At 38.6% G+C, this 21,383-nt stretch overlaps 1 protein-coding gene across 3 annotated transcripts in view; it reads left to right on the top strand.

Annotated features, from left to right (window-relative positions):
* gra (granulito) overlaps positions 1 to 21,383 on the top strand; it is a 98,616-nt gene that overhangs the window by 13,168 nt on the left and 64,065 nt on the right. For all 3 annotated transcript variants that reach the window (XM_087986525.1, XM_043688109.2, XM_087986526.1), the window contains exon 3: positions 9,382 to 9,479. In XM_087986525.1, the coding sequence (XP_087842651.1) occupies positions 9,382 to 9,479 (98 nt within the window). The remainder of the gene's footprint in view (positions 1 to 9,381; positions 9,480 to 21,383) is intronic.

The raw sequence follows: 21,383 nt of genomic DNA, 5'->3' as shown, positions 1-21,383 counted from the left end.
GTCATATGTTATTGACTGTGGTCAGTAAGCCATAACTGTATTAACCAGATCTGGCAGGAACAGTTGAGGGATCAGGTAACCTAATGGGCTAGCTATGAAATCTCACATTTTCCTTCATATGGTTGTAAACTTTGGGATTTAAATGCACTGTATAACTTTTTTCTTTAGTTCTTGTAAGCTTGGATTTCCAGGGTTGAGCTTGTAAGTTTGTTTTGCCTTTGTATCTGAAGTTAACAATGAACATGTATTTCTGCAACCATGGTGATTTTAATTTTATTTAAAATGAAAACAGGCTTTGAAATCAGGCTATAGAATGAATTATTGTGTACTAATAGACTTTTTATTGTGGATTATTTGGGATCCAACATGGGAAATATCGGGGTCTTAAAAGGTTTGTTAGTGTGTTCGGGAATCTTTATTTAAGGCTGTGGGAGGTGTCCTCTGAAAGAGAGAAACTTTTTGATTCACTTTTAACTTTGGATACTGTTTTCATCCTTTTGAAGATCTTTGAATACAATGGCTTATGGAGCAACGCTCCTGAGAAGTGAATTAGATTACCTTTTTGGACTGAAAAGTAAGTATTAGTTGAAGACTAAGTGTTGGGATTAAAAACCTGGAAATGGTTATTTAAGATAAGTACAGTAAAGTTCAAATATATTATGGCTCTAGGAAGAAGGTATCACAGTTCCAGTTTAAAAATTGAAGTCCAAGTGGTTTACATCTACCAAGGTGATGGGTACAGCGATAATGATATCTGTATTGAGTGTTTTGGGTGCTGTTTGTACTAGGATTGGTGTTTTAAGTACTACATATAAAAGCTAATTTGTTTCTTTTCAATCTACAAAGGAGTGTTTTAAAATTAATAGGATTATACTTCTGTCTGTTTAAAATCTTTAAAATTATGTACATTGTTGGACTATTTTATTTTATCCACATTCCTTTAATAAAGTTCTGTTTTACTCTGAATGCAAAATCTGCAGCATTGCATGAGTGAACACTACATTACAACCTAAACAAGCTAAAATTATCAAGCTGGGTTCCTGTTTGGGATTTGATTTGTTTGGTAATAACCTCAGCTGGGATCATAACTGCAGTAATGTGATTTTAGAGTTATATGACATACCAGTGGAGGATGAGCAACTTGTCATACAGCTTTTCTTTGGGAAACTGTGCTAGTATCACCAAGTTCAGAGCCACAGCTCAATCAATGGTGTGCTGATCTGGAATAATCAAGGACACAGAGGATCTCATTACAAATTGCAATACCTATCCCTTTCACAGATTAGACAAACAATTGGTATTGATACCTGTCACTTATCCCATTAGTCCATGGGACTGTGTGGACACTGATATATTTGTTTGCCTCATTTTTATTGATAACCTCTATCCATCGGATATAATAAAAAAAGTTGCAAACCATGACTATGGATATGTTTATCTGAACCTTGCATGAGATTTTTGCGACACGTAATCCTGTTGTTTGATTTGGACAGTGGGCTGCAGTTTCCTAATGAGTCCTTCAGCCAAGTTGCAGCCAGTTTTGAATTTAAATATGTCACAAATTTTCAGTATCAACAATCAAAAGTGAGCTGAATGCAAAGTTAAAACAGTTAAGTTGCTGTTCAAGAAGAATACTAACTTCTATTTAGCTCTGCTAAATTATAGAGCCTCCCTACTCCAATGTTATCTTGAAATATCAGGATTACAGAAGAGCAGGAAGCTGAAGGAAGTGGCTTAATTTAAAGAAAGTGACTCCAGATTTATGCTTACACTATAATCAGGATGTATTTAATAATATCAATAGGTACTACCACATGAAACATTTGTCAGATTTGGGATGGGGACTGGCCTGAGATCAGGAATTTGAGCAGAAGAGGTAGTGGGCAATACATCCCAGAGAGCATCAGCATTAATAGTTTCAATTTTGAAACAACTTTTAAAAGTCATCTTTTATTTTTGTCCCTTCTCAAATTTTTTTATTACAAATGTTTTGGACAATGTGAATGTGTATATTGATATTAGGAGAAAAGGGATGGCAATTTTTACAAAGGGGAGTGGGTTTGTAGTCGGCACTTATTATTTAATGTGGATAAACATATTGCCTTGTACATAAGTCAGGCAGGAAGTTTGTATCTTCTGGAAATGTTAAGAATTAATGTCCTTTTGAATAAATGAAGAATCTAGGTGTAACGTGGATGAATTGTTGAAATTAAAACCAAAGTGATATGAAGTGTAATTATGATCCAGTCTTAAAAGACCTGCAGTGTTCTTGTACAAAACAAAAGCAAAATATTCCAGATACTGGAAATCTGATGTAAAAACAAAAATGCCAAATATACTCAACTGGTCAGACAGTACTTCTATGAACAGAAAAACAGAATTAGTGGCCTGGGTTTTTGAGTCAATGACTCATTTCTCTTTATGGATGCTGTCAGACCTGATGAATATCTCCAGCATTTTCTGTATTTGTGCAAGATCCTTAACTGGAATGCTTTGTCTAATTTTGTCCCTCTTGCATGGTAGATGTTATGGAGGCCTGAAAAGCTTCAACAGTTCACTAAAATAATTCCCACAGCTCCTTGAAAGTGGAATTGCAGGTAGATAGGATAGAGAGAAAGGCGTTTGGTATGCTTTCCTTTATTGGTCAGAGTATTGAGTACAGGAGTTGGGAGGTCATGTTGCGGCTGTACAGGACATTGGTTCGGCCACTTTTGGAATATTGTGTGCAATTCTGGTCTCCTTCCTATTGGAAAGGTGTTGTGAAACTTGAAAGGGTTCAGGAAAGGTTTACAAGGATGTTGCCAGCTTTGGAGGATTTGAGCTATTGGGAGAGGTTGAATAGGCTAGGGCTGTTTTCCCTGGAGCATTGGAGGCTGAGATTTATGAAACCATGAGCATGGATAGGATAAATAGACAAAGTCTTTTCCCTGGGGTGATGGCGTCCAGAACTAGAGGGCATAGGTTTAGGGTGAGAGGGGGAAAAGATATAAAAGAGACATAAGGGGCAACCTTTCATGCAGAGGGTGGTACATGTATGAAATGAGCTGACAGAGGAAGCAGTGAAGGCTAGTATAATTGCAACATTTAAAAGGCATCTGGATGGGTATATGAATAGGAAGAGCTTGGAGGGATATAGGCTGGTTACTGGTAGGTGGGACTAGATTGGGTTAGGATATCTTGTCGGCATGGACAAGTTGGACCAAAGGGTCTGTTTCCGTGCTGTATATCTCTATGACTCTATTACAACATGCTGAGAATATTGGTCCTTTTTTACATTTTCTTAAAGGCATAGGGAGTGAAATTCACACGTGTAGAACACATTTTATTTCTGATCAAAAATTAGTGGTGTATTGTTCAATTCTGGTATCCATAATCGAAGTGTGCATCACTAAGTAGAATTCATAACATAGTATCTGTTCCAGGAAATTCTGTCTATTAAAGTACTCCTTAGGAAGATTATAACATTGCAGGCTGAAGGATGATTAGTTTTGGTCTCTCGGAGGAGCTGTGTCACTGCAAGGTAAGGTGAGACCACTTAGTTTTAGTGACACATCCAAGTAGCCAGCATCTGCCATGTGTTCAGCCCCTTGCAAAACACTGAGGGGCAAGATGAAGCAGCATCTCAATCTAACTTTCACAACTATCATTTCATACTGGCACACCTTTACTCACTTAGAGTTGGGATCTGTACATGATGGGTCCCACAAGCGTGGGTGTAATTCGCACAGGCGCATGGGTCAGTTTGTGTGTAACATTGCACAGCAGTTCTCCTGTAAGAGAGTAAAGCGAATGCTTTGCAGTGGAATTAAAGGAGAACATGCTTGTTGAAGTACTCTGTGCATTTGCAGGCCTGGTAAAAGGGGTGGCACGGTGGCTCAGTGTATAGCACTGCTGCCTCACAGCGCCAGGGACCTGAGTTCAATTCCCACCTCTGGCAACTGTTTGTGTGGAGTTTGCACATTCTCCCCGAGTCTGCGTGGGTTTCCTCCCACAGTCCAACGATTGCAGGTTAGGTGAATTGGCCTTGCTAAATTGCCCGTAGTGTTAGGTGGGGGAATGTGGGGGAATGGGTCTGGGTGGGTTGCTCTTTGGAGGGTCGGTGTGGATTTGTTGGGCGGAAGGGCCTGTTTCTACACTGTAGAGAATCTAATCGAATCAAATCTCAATCCAAATGCTGGTTAGAAATATGGTGGTCTTGGACTTGACTGATACACCTTGAAATTTACTCTTTCCACCAAGGAAATGCTCAGCACCACCAGACATACTTATGAGCACCAGGTACTATGTCAGCTTTAACTGTAACACAGAAAAGGTTCTACTGATGCAGCAATGCTATAGTAGAAGCTGAGCTGAGAAAATGTGGTTACTGACTGCTGGCATCCATAAGAATGCTACTATCCAGGCATACACAACTGCCATCATGGATACAGATATTGAGGCTCAATGGGGTTTACAAGCTGTTGCAGCATTTTAACATTCTATAATTAAGCTGCTGAGCGCTGAGTTGCTGCTTCACAGGAATGAGCTTGACACTTTGGAATACAAACCTGTTAACCTCTTTCATGCACCCAGTGTTCCACCAGTGTTCTTGCTAGTACCAAGCCATGCCAAGGTGGTACAGTTCAAAGTTGGGCCCTCAAAACAAGACCTAATCAAAGGGATCCTCCAAAGCAATCTTTAGTTTCTGTCATGGTAGGTCAGCCTTCCACCCCACATGTACAGGCACTAATGTAACTCTGTAGGAGCACCAAACCAGGTAAGGCCACCCATAAGATGGGCATTAAATAAATGTGCAAGGGTGGTAAGTTCTTAGTTTATATCACTGGTATTTTGATGCATAAAAATTGTTGTGAAGTTATTACTATTTGCTCCATTGAATAATGGATGGGAAGAGCACTTTATACGGGCAACTGGAATCCTGCATTTTAACTGGATTGTGAATCCACGTTGGAGAATCTCTTCAATGCAAGTGAAGCCTCATTATATGGTTCCTCTTGCTTTGTTAAATTGTAGTTGCTGCTTATGTTCTTTCTTCATTTCAAGATTGTAGAGAATAGAACAAATGCACAATACAAAACAAAACATTCTGTGATCACCTGAAATGGCCTTTCTGAGTCATGAATGATATTTTTCATTTGTTCGTGGCTGTTGCATTTTTGTAATCCTTCAGTGCTACTTGCTATGTTGGAGGCAGACTGCTGACCTTGGTGTCCAATTAGCCAGGATGATCCTGGCAGGCCTTGTGTTTGCCCATGACCAAGTTACAAACTTTGAGGGGCTCCTGCCTCACGAAAAGATTCCTCTCTACTGCTGCAGCTTATGAAATGCTTTGTATTGGATATGAAATAGGTAAAGTATTTACAGTAGAAAAAAAAGATGTCTGGGAAACGAAATAAAACAAATTTTTAAAATGTTAATTTATTGGAGCAAGTATATGCTATTCAGGCCTCAGATCTTGCCCAATAGTTCTGGATAATGGCTTATCATATACCTCCATATCATTTTCCCAATCTATCCCTTGATGTAACTACTATGTAGAAATCTATTGATTTTAGTCTGACCATACATAATGACTGAACTTCCACAGCTTTCTGGGGTCAAAATTCGATGCCCTTGTGAAAACATTCCTCCTCCTCAGTCTTAAAAGGCTTATTTCTTCTTCTACTGAGACTGTGTCATCTGATTCCTGACCACAACCCCCTCCCACCACCAAAGACCTACATTTTTTAGACTTATACATAAAAATACTGAGATTATTTTGTATATCAACACTTGCCAATATCTCCCCATCTAATAAATATTCTGTACATTTATTCCATATTCACACTTATCCAACTAATGTTCTATCTGCCATGTTCTTGCTCACTTACCCTGTCCAAATATCCTTGATTTTTCTGTGTATCACTTTCATAAGTCCCCTTCCCAACTCATTTTGTGCAATCTGCAAGGTTAGAAATAGTGTGTTTAATTTTTATTCCATTTATTCTATTCCACTGGACCTCAGCAATGTGGACATATGCTTAAAATTGGAATGTTAAAAGTTGTGGTCAGTATGATTCAAAGCTTTATGGGTGGTCTTCGATAAAGTTAAAGTTAATTGCCTTAACTATTGGCCATGCCTTGGCTCCCATATCCAAATCATTGACATAGATTTTAAATAATTAGATCCAACCACTCATCCTGATGGCACCCTACTAGTTACAGCTTAGCAAATTAACAATGATCTATTTATTCTTACTTTTTGTTTTCTTTGCGTTAACCAAACTTCAATCAATGCTATTGTATTCCATCACTAATTTTGTTTACGAAACCCTTAATGGGCCTTCTTGCTTACATTTTGAAATCCAAATATACCTGATCCAGTACTTCCCCCTTATTTATAAAATCATAAGATGGAAAAACAGATGTAAGCTGTTCAGCTCATTAAGCCAGTTATGCCACTCAATAAGTTCATGACTGAATTTGTAATCTTCAACTCCACTTTCCTGACTTTTCCTCATACCTCTTGATTCCCATACTGATTAAAATCCATCTGTCTATCTCAACGTTGAATGTACATAATGACTCAGCCTTGATAGCGCTTTACAGTAAGGGATTTCAGATTCGTTACCCTCAGAAGAAAGCCCTCTTCATTTGTTTTAAATAGACAAGTTCTTAATCTGAGGCTATGTGCATCTAGACTCTTCCATAAAAAGGAAATTAGCTAATAGCCCTGTTAGTAATTTGTTCAAAACTCATAAGGTTTGTCAAGCATGATTTTCCTTTCATACAGCTGACCATCAAATTATTTATTTTCTAAGTGTCTAGTTATGACATTATTTGGAATAGATTCAGTATTTTTATTAGTACTGTTGTTAGGCAAACAGGTGTACAGTTCCCCATTTTCTCTCTCCCTTCTTTCTTACATAGAATGGTCACATATACAATCTCCTGATCTGCAGCCAGTAGCTGGATTCTACAGAATATTGAAAGATGATCAGTAGTGCAGCCATAATTTTTATCGCTATTAAATTCAACCCTCAAAATTTCATAAGCTTTCAATTAATCATGGGGTGAGGATGTTCAGTTATAGTGAAAAATTAGAAAACACAACTTAAAGGAGGAGGTAAGTGCAGAACTCAGGAGAGGTTATTAATCTCCAGCACAGACAAATAGGACTGTATGGAAAAAGTTAGCAATCAAACTTCAAGCACACTGACAAACAAATGATAATGAGAAGAGGGGCAGTTAATACAGGATTGAAGGTGTTACTTCAGATCAAAATTGGCAGGTGTGACATAATGGGCATCACTGAGACGTGGCTGCAAGGGGATCAGGATTGTGAACTGAATATTCAATGATATACATCCTAATGAAAAGATGGGTGGGATTGCCTTACTTGTAAGAAATGAAATTAAATCAATAGTAAGAAACAAAAATAGGATCAGATGTTGTAGAATCTTTGTGGGTAGACTTGAGCAACTGCAAAAAGTAAAAATACCATAGTTGGAATTATGTACAGGCCTCCAAACAATAATAAGGAGCTGGAGTGCAAGATATACCAGAGGATAGAAAAGATGGGTAGGGAAGGCAATGTTACAGTGATGGGGGATTTAAATATGGCGGTTGATTGGGAAAATCAGATTGATAATGATTGCAAGAAAAGGAATTTGTGGAATGTCTATGAGAGATGGGCTTTTGGACCAGATTGTGGTGGAGCCCTCTAGCAAACAGGCAAAATAGTGAGTTAACTACAGTGTTTATAAATCATCGAGGTAACTGGACTTTATAATGTGATGAGGATGATGCGGAGTGACCAGCCACAAAGGTAGATGAAGAGAGATGGTGTGAGGAGCAATTAAATTGATTTTAAGAGAATGGGCAAGGGAAGATGAAATGATTGCTGTGATTAGGTGTAAAAAGATAGATAATATAGATCATGGCAAGATAGTGAAACTATATCCAAGCAGTAGAACCTGAAATTGATTGCTATTGTAAGATTTTTAAATAATGTGGAATGTGAGATGTTGCTCCTCATCATCCAGAACAGTACAGCTGGCGGGCGTGACCCACTCTTAAAGTGAGCAAAAACAAAATTAATCTGTAGAAGTACTACTTTCCTCAGTAGATGGCAATTATGTTGTATTGATCAATTTTGGGAGATGAACAACATGGATTGCATTGATTGATTGATTCAAATTCAAACTACATCTCTTCAGAGTAATTTGGAATACACTGATTATGTATTTTGAGATATGACCTTTTAAATGTAGCATTTAAACAACTGATGGGTTTTCTTTGGCTCATGTCTAATTCTTTGAGTTCAAGATTAGCCAATAATTATTATTGTACCATGTGATGACGAGAATGGAAGATGGTGAACCAGATAGTCCTTGGGATTGCCACACAAGAGTTCTCAATGGGAGTTGAGTTTCCAATACTTGATGCTGACCCTAAATGTACAAGTAGAAAGCTGCTCCATAACAAACTGAAATTTCTCTTGAGAGAAACTACTGAAGCATATTGCATGACACAATCAAAGCATTGAGAAGTTTTGTAGATCGATTTAAGAAAGCAAGAGTTTGACACAAAGTGGAACCATTGAGAAGTTACAATGCAGAAAGAAGCCATTAGGCCCATTGTGTCTACTAGCTGAATAATCTAGCCACTCTCTCTGATCCACTTTCCAACACCTGTAGCATAGTATTTTAACTTTTTTCTCTTCAAATTTATAGTATTCTCATGTGAAAATGCTTGGCTAAAAGTAACTATTTACGATTTGTGCAGGTAATGTGGGTAATGGGTGAATTCAGCTTTCCTTCTCCAAGAAAGGGAATCCTTGGCTGGATTTGAAACTCAGTGCATTGCAATCATAAACATAACTCACATTCACAACTCTCTGGTAATCTTGGAGCTTTTCTAACTGTCGGTTATCATAGCAGATCAACTAAAGAAAAGCCAGCTCTATCGTCGGAGGCATGCAATAGATTAGGACATTCTAAAAGTAAAATGCAATGCTACAGGGTTTACCTTCAATTGTTTCTCAAGAATATGGCACAAAGTATAGCGTGAAACATTTAAAACACTTGAGATGCTATTATTTTGCACGTGAAAGTTGTGCCCTAATGACTTGAGTTAAAATGCTGCAGATAACATGAACAATTTCTGTGAAGAATTCAGTATGAATTTAAAATGTTCAATACTTTGATGAGAGAATGTGTATTTACGTAGATAATCGAGAGAAGTCCTAAAGTGCTTCAGCACTAAAATCACATTCAAATATTTATGACTTGCTACAAGTTACAGATACATTGCAGCTGTCAGATCATAAATGTAACACAATCATTAGATTGACCTAATTGTTTTAATACATGGTTTAAAAACTACAAGTTTTGTAAACAGGATCTCTCCAATAATCATGGATACCACCAGGAAGGTGCCAGTAATTCGCAAATCCCTCAAACCAGCAAGACCATTACATCGTTTATCTACTGAACTAGGTAAGATGTGTCATAGTTTATAATATCTGTAGAGCATTATTAACAGTTTGTTTTTTTACTAATCTATACAAAATTATTTGTAAATAAACTTCCTCATGTAATTTTCAGAAGTATGAAATAGATCAACTGATGATTTATTCTAAAACCAACCATAGTGATTTCAAATTTGATGAGATACTTTGAATGAAGATTATAATTCATTAATTGTAAATCTTCCAGTCGTCTTTAGGTATGAAACTGAAGGATTGCAAATGTTGAGTACTCTTTTAAAAAAAAATTGACAGTAATGCCATCAGATATAGGCCAGTCAGAATGCTAGCATAACATTGAGAAAATGTTTAGAGAAAATAACCTGGGACAGAATCATTTGGCATTTGGTAAAAAGTAATAATGTGAAAACCTACATCAATTTGTAAAAGGCAAGTCATGTTTGACTAATTTGGCTGAACTGTTTGACCAAGGAACAGAGAGGATAGATGAATAGTCTGATTGTTGTGCATGTAGTCTTTGAAATTGTTTGAAATGCTATGCACTAGACCTTGTAGCAAATTTGAAGCTCGTGGCATTCGAGATTTGTTGGATACATAGGTTGAGGAAGTAATGTAGTAGTGAATAGTTTTAGTTAGACTAGAGGAAAGTTTGCATATATAGAGAGTATTTAAAATTTCCCACTGTTTCATGACATAGCGAGCTACTGATATGATGAGCATAATCTTCAGTTTGTTCAGTGTCCCAGATCGGATGATATTGGACAATGGACCATTTGTCCAGTGTCAAATTGCTTCCAGATGTGTACTGTGCTGAGTGATGCATATCAGATTGTTACCCAATTATTAGCACTCAAGTAGTCAAACAGAACACATGGTATGTATTACTTGTTCTAACAAGAAGACAGACAGCTGAAACAAATCAACCTTTCTACCTCTGTATTTGTAATACAGTAAAACTAAAATCTTCAAAGGTTCTCAATTCACCCCAATAGTTCCTAACCAGACTTCTAAAAAAATCAATCCAGACTCTGAACAAATCAATTCTTCACACCAGTTTATAGCTTAGAAGATTTAATAAGTTATTAACAATAAATAACTTTAGCAAAACAAAATTAAATAATAAAGAAATACAATTGATGCCTGTGTTTAAACATTAAAAACCTTTGTTTTCAGCCCTATGACCACAAAATACAGACCAGAAAAAAATCAAAACTGGCCAAATTGTTTGTGGTTTTCATGATGTTTTGTTCCACAGGCATAGATGATTATTCCTTGGTTGATTTTCTGAAGATGTCAATTAGGGCCATCTTTTCAGTTCACTTAGAGGAAGTCAGTGTTGCTTATAACTTTTATTTTCTATTCTCTGAACTTCTAATAGCTCATAGCAGGAGGTTAGGCAGGTAGTTTTCAAATCTTTTGGCAATTGCATCACCAGCCAAACTCCTCCTCCCAGAAAACACAGTCCAAAACCTAGTTCACATTCTCTGGTTTCTCCCTTTCAGACTGACTGTCTCCCCACAAGATCCCAGTCACCCTAGTCAACATATGCCATCTGCTTGAGTATAAAGTCTCTCATAGAGTTGTTGGAACTAGATTTTAGGTACGGGGACATAATCCTTTATCCAAAACCCTTGGGGCCATTTTTTTTTTGGATTTCGGAATTTTTCAGATTTCAGAATAAATGACATTTTCACAGTGGGAAAAAAAAGAAAAATAGACCCACGTGTGACTAGTACGAGCACTGAGACACATTTGACATCAGCCAGTGCTGGGCCACACTGCCATGTCTCATCTGAGTGACGTGGGTTGAGACAGTATGGAATTGGGTCACCTGTTCATGCGCCAAACAACCTTATTGTGCAGAAAAAACTTCAGATTTTGGAGCTTTTTGGATTTTAGGTAAAGGATTATGGACCTGTGCTGACCTCGTTCGTAACCAACATCTGGTATCTGTTTAAACATACTGTTAGTGTTAAAGCATCTATAGAACCTTTAGATCAGGATCCAACCTACCGTTAACTTCTAGACCTGGCTCATCAAACAAACACAATTTGTTTGTTCTGTTTTGTTTTAACATAAGCTGTTGCCCACAATCCAAAGGTAATTTTTAGCTCATGGTTTTCAGTCCACAGCTCCAAACCAAAATTGATAAAAGAATAAAAATAATTAAAAATCAGCAAGGGTTCTAACATAGCAAATCAATGATCATGAAACCTGAGCAAACAAAGCAAGAAACTTTCATACAATATCAGTGGAGAAGAGATTGCTGAGCACAATTTGTTCAAAAAGCAAGTGTGAACAAGATTACTCAGCAATCATTTATCCAAATATTCTGAGTCATGGAACATTCTTCTTTGAAGAGAGGAAATTTGAAATGAAAAACTATACTATACATGTTAGAAATATAATTTCAAATATTTGAAAAGCAAAGGTTTATAAAATATTCTAAAGCAGGTCTGATTACACACCGTTATTGCTCATTACTGTGGCCAACACAGGTCAACTTTTGGCATAACATTTGTGCATGAAGAGAGTAAAACTCCATTGATTGTGCAGTGTTATTGAATGGCAGCAACTAGACAACCACATTGTCAAACATGTGAACAGACAGTAATGAGTACCTCTCCAAATGGGTATACAATCTCCAGTTCGGGATGAGTTGTAGGACGTCCAAATAGTTGCAATGAAGTTTGAATTGCCACTCCAGTAAACTTTATTTTACCTGTTTGTATATTTATCAAATTGACATGTGCCTATGTTCAATCGTATTATTTATATATGAGTAGTGTTTAGGCTTTCTTTTAATTTGGGGAAAGAAAAAGGAAAGTTAGGCTGTGTCCCATGGCAATCAGTATACCTTTATTTGACAGGCTCAATATCATAACTGTATTCTAGCATGTGACCTGAGCACAAATACCTTATACTCCATATTAACTCTGATTACTTGATGCATGATTCACTGCTGAAAGAGTGCTGCACTGTATTAATTTAGCCCAGACTTGGGTTTGAGGAATATATAATTGTAAGAAATGTCTCTTGAACCGTTTGATACAATGTTATCTGTGCCAAGTTTCTTATGTTAAGAGGAATATCATTAACATTACCATATTAGGTAAAACCTGATGGAGGCGAAATCACACCAATTCCTACTCCTTGAAGTTAAGTAAATGTGTCCTACCTTTTAAGTTATTTTAACTGAATAATCTCCTGCCTTTCCTGTGGCCTTTGTAGACTGTGTCCCCTCTAGTTCCTTCCAACAGACCAGGCTGCTTAGGCTTCTAGTTTGACCCTTTGTCTCTTTAGTTCCAGTTTTGTGACATCTGTGTCTGAGACTTCAGTTTAGATTGATTTGTTGTCCTTAATTTCTCTTATGGGAATTTCTGTGTGTACATGTAGTATGGTGGTGATGCTTGGTCTGAACTATACGTTTTCACTTGTCACTTTTTACCAGTCTGTAATATGCTGCCTTGCCCATCAGGAATTTTAACTTGTGGAGCTTTTGATGTCTGTTTGCTGTCTGGTTGAAATGTACTTTGTGCTGCTCCTACAGACCACCACCATGAGATTTGAATTTGTGTCTGCTTTGGAGAAACTAATTCTCATTTTCCAAGGAGTTTAGTAGATGTGAAATGATTTTACTATTGAACTGTAGCTTCTTCTGTGTTGAACCTTGCCTTGAGGGTTTTTCTGGGATGTTCTTAAATGTTCAGCTCTTCCATGCTGCAGATTCCTGCATGAACTGGCAACTTGAAGCTGTGTTCGAAGATGCTCAAAAAACACTCAGATCTCCATTGCGGCTAGGATGTGCAGGGCAGTAGAAATCCACACTGCTCTCCATTTCATATGACCAGTCAAATCAAATCTGAACCACTGTTTAACATGAATCTGCAGCTAAATTCAGTCTTTATCTCATTGTCTGGTCAGTTTGCTGTCACCATTCTCTTGAATAATGGGGACCTAAAGGCCTGCTTGGTCTTGTGTGGTAGAGGACAACTACTTAGACTAGTAAGTGGGTGATAGTCTTGTAATAAACTACTTACTGTTAAATACACAAACAACGAGCGAGAGGTTACATTGATATGATAGTTAAAAATCACATAACACCAGTTATAGTCCAACAGGTGTAATTGGAAGCACTAGCTTTCGGAGTGCCGCTCCTTCATCAGGTGGTTGTGGAGGACACAATTGTAAGGCACAGAATTTATGGCAAAAATTTACAGTGTGACATAACTGAAATTATTCATTGGAAAATACATTGATTGTTGAGTCTTTCATCAGTTCGAATACCATGATAGTTTCACTTCTTTCATGTTTAAATCACAAAACCTTTTTTTAAAAAACGTTACATTCTCAGGTAAACTGTAACAATTGGTGTTAGCCAGATAATGTGTTAGCCTCCTGTGCTAGCCCCCAGACAGAGAACACAGGGTGCTAACACATTATCTGGCTAACACCAGTTGTTACAGTTTACCTGAGAAGGTTTTGTGATTTAAACATGAAAGAATTGAAATATCATGGTATTCGAGTAGATGAAAGACTCAACAAACAATCAAGGTATTTTTCAATGTATAATTTCAGTTACGTCACACTGTAAACTTTTGCTATAAGTTCTGTGTCTTACAATTGTGTCCTCAACCACCTGATGAAGGAGCGGCGCTCCGAAAGCTAGTGCTTCCAATTGCACCTGTTGGACTATAACCTGGTGTTGTTGGACTGGAGTGTACAAAGTTTTTAAAAAATCACAAACCGGCATCTCCAAATCATGATTAATATGATAGACATTGTTGCATAGACGAGGAAGACTTGGATGTTATTCCTTTTGAGATCCTGAGCTGTACTACCCTCAAGTTCACATGCTGTCATCATCCTAGGTGGTGCTTAAATTCTTAGATTTTTATCCATTAAAACCACTAGTACACAGTGGTCTCAATTTCATTTTCATTTTCCCGTCTTCCCCTCATAGACAAACAAGTCAAATGCAATGACAAATCTAATTAATGCTCTGGTAATGATGGCAAATGAGCTTTAAAGTAGTACATGGTTAAATCATTCACTTTTATAGGAAGAATGTGGAGAAGCAAAACAATGCAAATGACGCACATTTTAAAATTGACGTAGGAAGAGACACACTTTTTTATAATATTTTTATTGAGGAAAAAAGAGATTTCTTAATATTACAACAAGTACTAAACAATGCAATTCAAAACAGTACAACAAAACCCAAATAATTAAAAAAATCCCCAACCCACCCTCATGTATAAATGTATAAACATATATAGAAAAATATAGAATTTTAAAACCCGAACTAGCTATTTAACAAAAACCAACAACAAACAAATAAATAGTAATAACTCAGCCCAGCCAAACAAAATGCTCACATGTTCACAGTTCCTCCTCCCTGGATATTGGACTCATGAAACACAATCGTTATGGCTATATAAAAGCCCTTGTTAGTGTGGCAGATAAATCTGTGTCCAGGTATTCCAAAAAGGACTGCCATATCTTGTAAAAGAAAGCTGTTGAGACATGAGGGATTCTTGATTTTATTATTAAAGTTATAGAGAACAAAAAATAGTTTAGCATAACAAACTAGTTTTCGACAGTAGTTTGACCGCAATATTTTAAATGTGGTTAATGTTTGACCATGCTTTGGGAAGTATACTGAGATATTGGAAAGCGATTTACTAGAAAGTTAGTCAAATGGTAACAAGACAATATGTTCATTGTGTGGATGGGCTCAAGAAAACAGGGTTACAAAAGTGTATGTGAGGGGTTAGGGAGAGTATCACCATTCCAAATTACCGCATTTGCAGTAAATGCTTCTCTCTCAAGGGACTTCTCACACTGTTGAGGTGGAGACATTGTGTAGCATCACTTGTTTGAACAATTTGATTCAGGAGGCAGATGTACCTCCTAGGTTATAGCAGTGATATTGATTTAGTCATTACTCATAGGCAGATGGGTGTGACTGGGAAATTAGTTAAACTTTAATGTTTGGAGGTGAGTCTTTAATTGATAGGTTTCCTGCCCATTTACAGACAGTGGGAATGGGAATAGAGGCATGCTGGATGAAGTGTGGGATTGATTTTGATTCCACAACTTGGTGATCCTGAAGCTGCTGTTTTATCCTAAACGAGAAGTCTCCTGATTGATTGATTGATTGATTGATTGTATCAAAACTTTCCACAATACCAGAGAGAAAAAAAATGCCACAGGAGTCAGAGGCATGGTTTTCCCCCCTCCACTTCCCGCTTGCTTTATTAATGCTTACCTGGATCCAATAGTGGTGGCTTATCAGGGAGAAGAGAAAGATTCTATTCCCACAGACACCGTGAAAAAGGACCAATTTTCTGTTCAATTTTCTATTTCCTTAAAACCTTCACTGTCCTCAAGTGTCACACATCTTTGGAGTTGCAAGTTGTAGAGGAATACAGGAGATGAGCACAAGGACAGCGATCTTTGCAGGACGGTATCATCTGAGTAGTGAAACACTGGTAGAACATCTTTAAAACACTATGACCTGCTGAGTGGTTGTCCTACTGAGTAGCTGGTATTTGTTTTTATTCATTCAGTGTCATTGGCTAAGGCAGCTTTTTTAGCCCATCTTTTTGATTTTTTAAACTGCTATCTGATCGAGTAATGTAATCAAGCAGAGTCAGCATGGCATCATGAAAAGGAAATCATGTCTAACAAATTCATTAGAGGTTTTTAAGGATATCTCAACCAGAGTGGATTGAGTGGAATCAGTAGTTGTGTTGTATTTGGACTTTCAGAAGGCATTCTCAAAGTACCTCACTAATGATTTCAGTTTTCAGATAAAAGCCCTCAGTATTTGAGGTAATGGCGTGTATAGAGAATTAGCTAGTAGGCAGGAAACAGTGAGTGTGGATAAGGGATGCTTTTTTTTTGGGTTAGCGATCTGTGACCAATGGGGTTCCACAGGGATCAGTGCTGGGACTGCAACTATTTACTATACATTTAAGAAAATATGAAGTTCATTTTGGAAGGGAGAGCAAAAGAGTAAAATTAAAAACACCCATTCAAAAAAACATAGTCCACAACATGGTGGCTCAGTGGTTAGCACTGTTGCCTCAAAGTGCCTGGGACCTAGGTTCAATTTCAGCCTCGGGCGACTGTCTGTGTGGAGTTGGCACATTCTCCCAGTGTCTGCGTGGGTTTCCTCTGGTACTCCGGTTTCCTCCTACAGTCCAAAGATATGCAGGTTAGGTGAATTGGCTCTGCTAAATTGTCCCATAGTGTTCAGGGATGTACAGGTTAGATGCATTAGTCAGGAGAAATGTAGAGTAATTGGGTTGGGGAATGGGTTTGGGTGGGTTACTCTTTGGAGGGTTGGTGTGGATTTGTCAGGCCAAAATGGTCTGTTTTCACACTGTAGGGGTTATAGAACATAGAACATTACAGCGCAGTACAGGCTCTTCGGCCCTCGATGTTGCGCCGCCCTGTCATACTAATCTGAAGCCCATCCCACCTACACTATTCCACGTACGTCCATTTGCCTGTCCAATGACGACTTAAATGCACTTAAACTTGGTGAATCTACTACCGATGCAGGCAAAGCATTCCATACCCTTACTACTCTCTGAGTTAAGAAACTACGTCTGACATTTGTCTTATACCTATGTCCCCTCACTTTAAAGTTGTGTCCCCTCACGTTTGCCATCCCAATACTTGGAAAAAGGCTCTCCCTGTCCACCCTATCTAACCCTCTGATTATCTTATATGTCTCTATTAAGTCACCTCTCGACCTTCTCTCTAACGAGAACAGCCTCAAGGCCCTCAGCCTTTCCTCGTAAGGCCCTCAGCCATTCCTTCCATACCAGGCAACATCCTAGTAAATCTCCTCTGCACTCTTTCCAAAGCTTCCACATCCTTCTATTAATGCAGTGACCAGAACTGTACACAATACTCCAAGTGTGGCCGTACCAGAGCTTTGTACAGCTGCAGCATAACCTCCTGGTTCCGGAACTCAATCCCTCTATTAATAAAGGCCAAAACACTGTATGCCTTCTTAACAACCCTGTCAATCTGGGTGGCAACTTTCAGGGATCGGTGTACATGGACACCGAGATCTCTCTGCTCATCTGGACTCCCAAGAATCCTACCATTAGCCCAGTACCTTGCATTCCGATTACTCCAGCCAAAGTGTATCACCTCACACTTGTCCACATTAAACTCCATTTGCCACCTCTCAGCCCAGCTCTGCATCCTATGTTAATCTGGTTCTATGATAATCTGGAGTATTAAAAACAATTTTAGTCCCTTTTATTTAAGGAACAATATTTCATTGAAGGTAGTTCAAAGAAGGTTCATAGTGGAGGATAATCCCTGAAATGGAGGGATTGTTTTTGAGCAAAGGCTAAACAGTTTAGGACTCTACTCACTACAGTTTAGAAGAATGAGAGGTGATCTCATTGGGACATATGGGATTCTTAAGGGTCTTGACAGGGTAAATGCTGACAGGATGTTTCCCCTCAAGGGAGAGTCTGTAACCAGAGAGCATAGTCTCGGAATATAGAGGCACCAATTTAAGACTGAGATGAGGAGGAATTTCTTCTCAGAGTCGAGTGTCTTTGAAACTCCTTGCAACAGAGAACTGCGGGGCTGGTACGTTCTTGATCAGTTGGAGAATCCAGGGTTACAGGAAGGGCATAAGAAATGAACATGAGGAATGTCAGATTAGCCATGCTCTTATTAAATGGCTGAGCAGGCTTGAGTGACTTAAACAGCCTTGTCCCTCCTGTACTCCTCTTCTAGTTTCTTATTGTCTAATGAAGAGATTGGGTAGACTTCCTTGGAGCAAAGAAGACCAAGGGGTGGGGGGGGGGGAAACATGATTAAGATGTATAAAACTATAAATGGCATTAACAGGATAGACAAGAAGGAACCTTTCCCCAGATGGAGGGATCAATGACCAGTGGCCGTAGATTTAAGGTGAGGGGCAGGATGTTTAGAGGGGATTGAGGGGAAAATAAAATCCTTCACAGGGAGGATAGTGAGAGTCTGGAACTCACTGCAAGGTGGTAGAGGCAGAAATCCTCAACATTTAAGTAACATTTAGATGTGTACTTGCAAAGCTATAGCATACAAGGTTTTGAGACAAGTGCTGGAAAATGGGATTAGAATTTGTTAGGTGGTTGTTTTTACCAGCTCAGACTCGATGGACTGAAGAGCCTTTTCCTGTGCTGCAGACCCATATAACTGACCATTCAGTTTTCTTTTAGTCAGCTGCCCCTTAACCTTCATAGGCAATGAGATCCACGTTATTACGAATTGTTGCAAAAACAGTCTCTCTCAATCTACCTTGCATCTCTTGCCTGAAACTTATAAAACTTGTCTGCCCAGTCCTTGTGTGATCTAGTAATGGGAACTGCTTTTGTTTGTCTACCTTATTCAAGCCTGTCATAACTTTGTGCAATGCTACTAAATATTCTTTCTCCAAGAAAAAAAAACTCCAATTCTCTGTACTTTATCAAGGATTCTGTCATTCAGTGTCCCCACTAAGGCACAGTTGGAGGCACCTCAACAAAATAGTAGTTCATTTTTCCAACTGTCTATTACTTTTAGTGAATTTTCCCCTATCTTTATCAGGTAAGAAAACAACATTTTAAATAGACCTGTTGTATTTTTTAATTCTTTCATATGAGTCTCCAGCATTCCCTTTGTGAAAGGACAACTAGATATTATGGCAAAGTTATAGCCATTGGTGTACCACCGAACAGTTTGTTGGACTTGATTTTGAATGTTGCTTAGTACATTGAATCTCCTCACTTAGATCTGTCTTGTAATTAATTAGAGTAGACTACATGTCTTCAATGACACCAGAAACATATCTGAACATCCAAAACAGTGTTAACTACTGGCAATAAATCACCTGTGTTTTCCAGTTGATTAGTTAATGTGCAAAGCCTGTTAAGGACAATGCAAACCATCAAAAATGAGGGGGCAGTGAAGGAGGCCTATTCAGAACTATTGCTGGTGATGATCAAACCCACATCCTGCTAATTAACTTTCTTTTTATTTGTTCACAGAAGGGGTTCTTATGATGAAGTGCTAGTCTCCCTACCTCTGAACTAGAAGGTCCAGGTTCAAGTACCAACTTGTCCAGAAGTATGTAGTAATATTCATGGACAAGTTGATTAGAACATGCTTATTTGTTCACAGGCAGGGCTCTTGTGGTTCAGTAGTAGTCTCTATATCTCTACACCAGGAGGCCCAAGTTCAAGTCCTACTTGTTCCCGAGGGACGTAATAATGTCCTGAACAGGTCGATTTGAAACATATCTGAACACCCAAAACCTGTAACCCACTGACACATCTCCAATATGTTCTTCCACCACAGGCTGGAAGTAAAAAAAAACTTCATTCACAGAAGAGCTTGTGGCACAGTGGTAGTTTCCCTACCTCTGAGCCAGAAAGTCTGGGTTGAAGTTCTACATGCTTCAGAGGTCTGTCATAACATCTGGTCAGGTTGTTTGAAAATATTTTTTTCATTTGGGGATGCTTGCGGTGCAGTGGTGCATCTGTACCTCTGAGCCAGAATACTTGGGTTGAAGTCCTACCTGCACCAGAGGTATGCAATAGCATCACTGAACAGGTTGGTTAGAAAACACCTATATTTTCTCACATGGAACAGGGCTTCATGGTATGGTTCAAGTATTCCTACCTCTGGGCCAAGAGACCTAGGTTCAAGTCCCACCTTTTTCAGAGGTGTGCAATAGCATTACTGGTCAGGCTGATTGCAAAATATATATTTGTTCACAGGGGGTGGTCTCTTGTAGCATAGTGGTACATCGTTACCTCTGAGCCAGGAAACCTGAAGTCCCACCTCTACCAGATGTGTGTCATAACATCTCTGAATAGGTTGATGAGAAACAATCTTTGTTCCCTTGGTAGAGTACTTATTTCTGAGCCAGCAGACCCAGATTAGAGTCCTACCTGTGCCATAAATGTATAATAACTAATCTGAGCAGGTTGATTAGAAGATATCCAGGCTATCTTATAATGTGTTGAGGCTCATGTGATGCAGTCAGTCATAGTGTCCCTATCTGTGATCTCAAATCCTGGGTTCAAGTCCCACCCACTTTTGAGATGTCTCACAACATCTTTGAATCTTTGGAGTGGCACAGTGGCTCAGTTATTTGGATGACTGACTGTGTGGAGTTTGTCCCCACGTTGGCTTAAACTTTTTTCAGTTTCTTCCCATAGTCCAATGGTTAGGTGGATTGGCCATGCTAAATTGCCCATAGTGTCCAATCTAGATGGATTAACCATGGGAAATGCAGGGTTAGGAAGATAAGTTGGGGAAGTGGGTCTGGGTGGGATGCTCTTTGGAGTGTCGGTGCAGACCCTCAGAATGGCCTGCTTCTGCACTGTAGGGCATTTATGGTTGATTAGAAATTATGTATTTCTACACTGGGGCACTTCTGATGCAGAGGTATTTTCCTTACCCCTGTGCCAGGAGACCCAGGGTCAAGTTGCAGCAACTCCAGAGGTGTGTAATATAATCCTGAATATATGGATTTAATGCAAATTTCTTTATGACGGCTCTTGTGGCACAGTAGTAGTGTCTCTACCTCTGAATCAGAAAGCCTGGGTTCAAATCCCACTTTTACTCAAGAGGTGTATAATAACATTGAGTAATTTTATTAGAACATATCTGTTTGTTCGTGGAAGGTCCCTTTGTGACATTGTGGTACTGTTTCTACCTCTGGGTTAGAAAACAGGTTGATTAAAAACATCTATACACAGGGCTACTGTATATTGTGAACAAAGAACTTACACATAGCTGCTTGTTCACAGAAGAGGGGTAATGCCATAGCAGTAGCATCCATAACTGAACCAGGAGGTCTGAGTTCAAGTCCCACCTGCTCCATAGGTGTGTCAAAACATCTCTG

The sequence above is a fragment of the Chiloscyllium plagiosum genome, unplaced genomic scaffold, assembly GCF_037043375.1.
Source record: "Chiloscyllium plagiosum isolate Xiang-an unplaced genomic scaffold, Cpla_swu_hap1 HiC_scaffold_4, whole genome shotgun sequence".
In the NCBI taxonomy this organism is placed as follows: domain Eukaryota; kingdom Metazoa; phylum Chordata; class Chondrichthyes; order Orectolobiformes; family Hemiscylliidae; genus Chiloscyllium; species Chiloscyllium plagiosum.
Note: the sequence above shows the minus strand (reverse complement) of the source record. Positions and strands in the feature narration are given on the sequence as shown.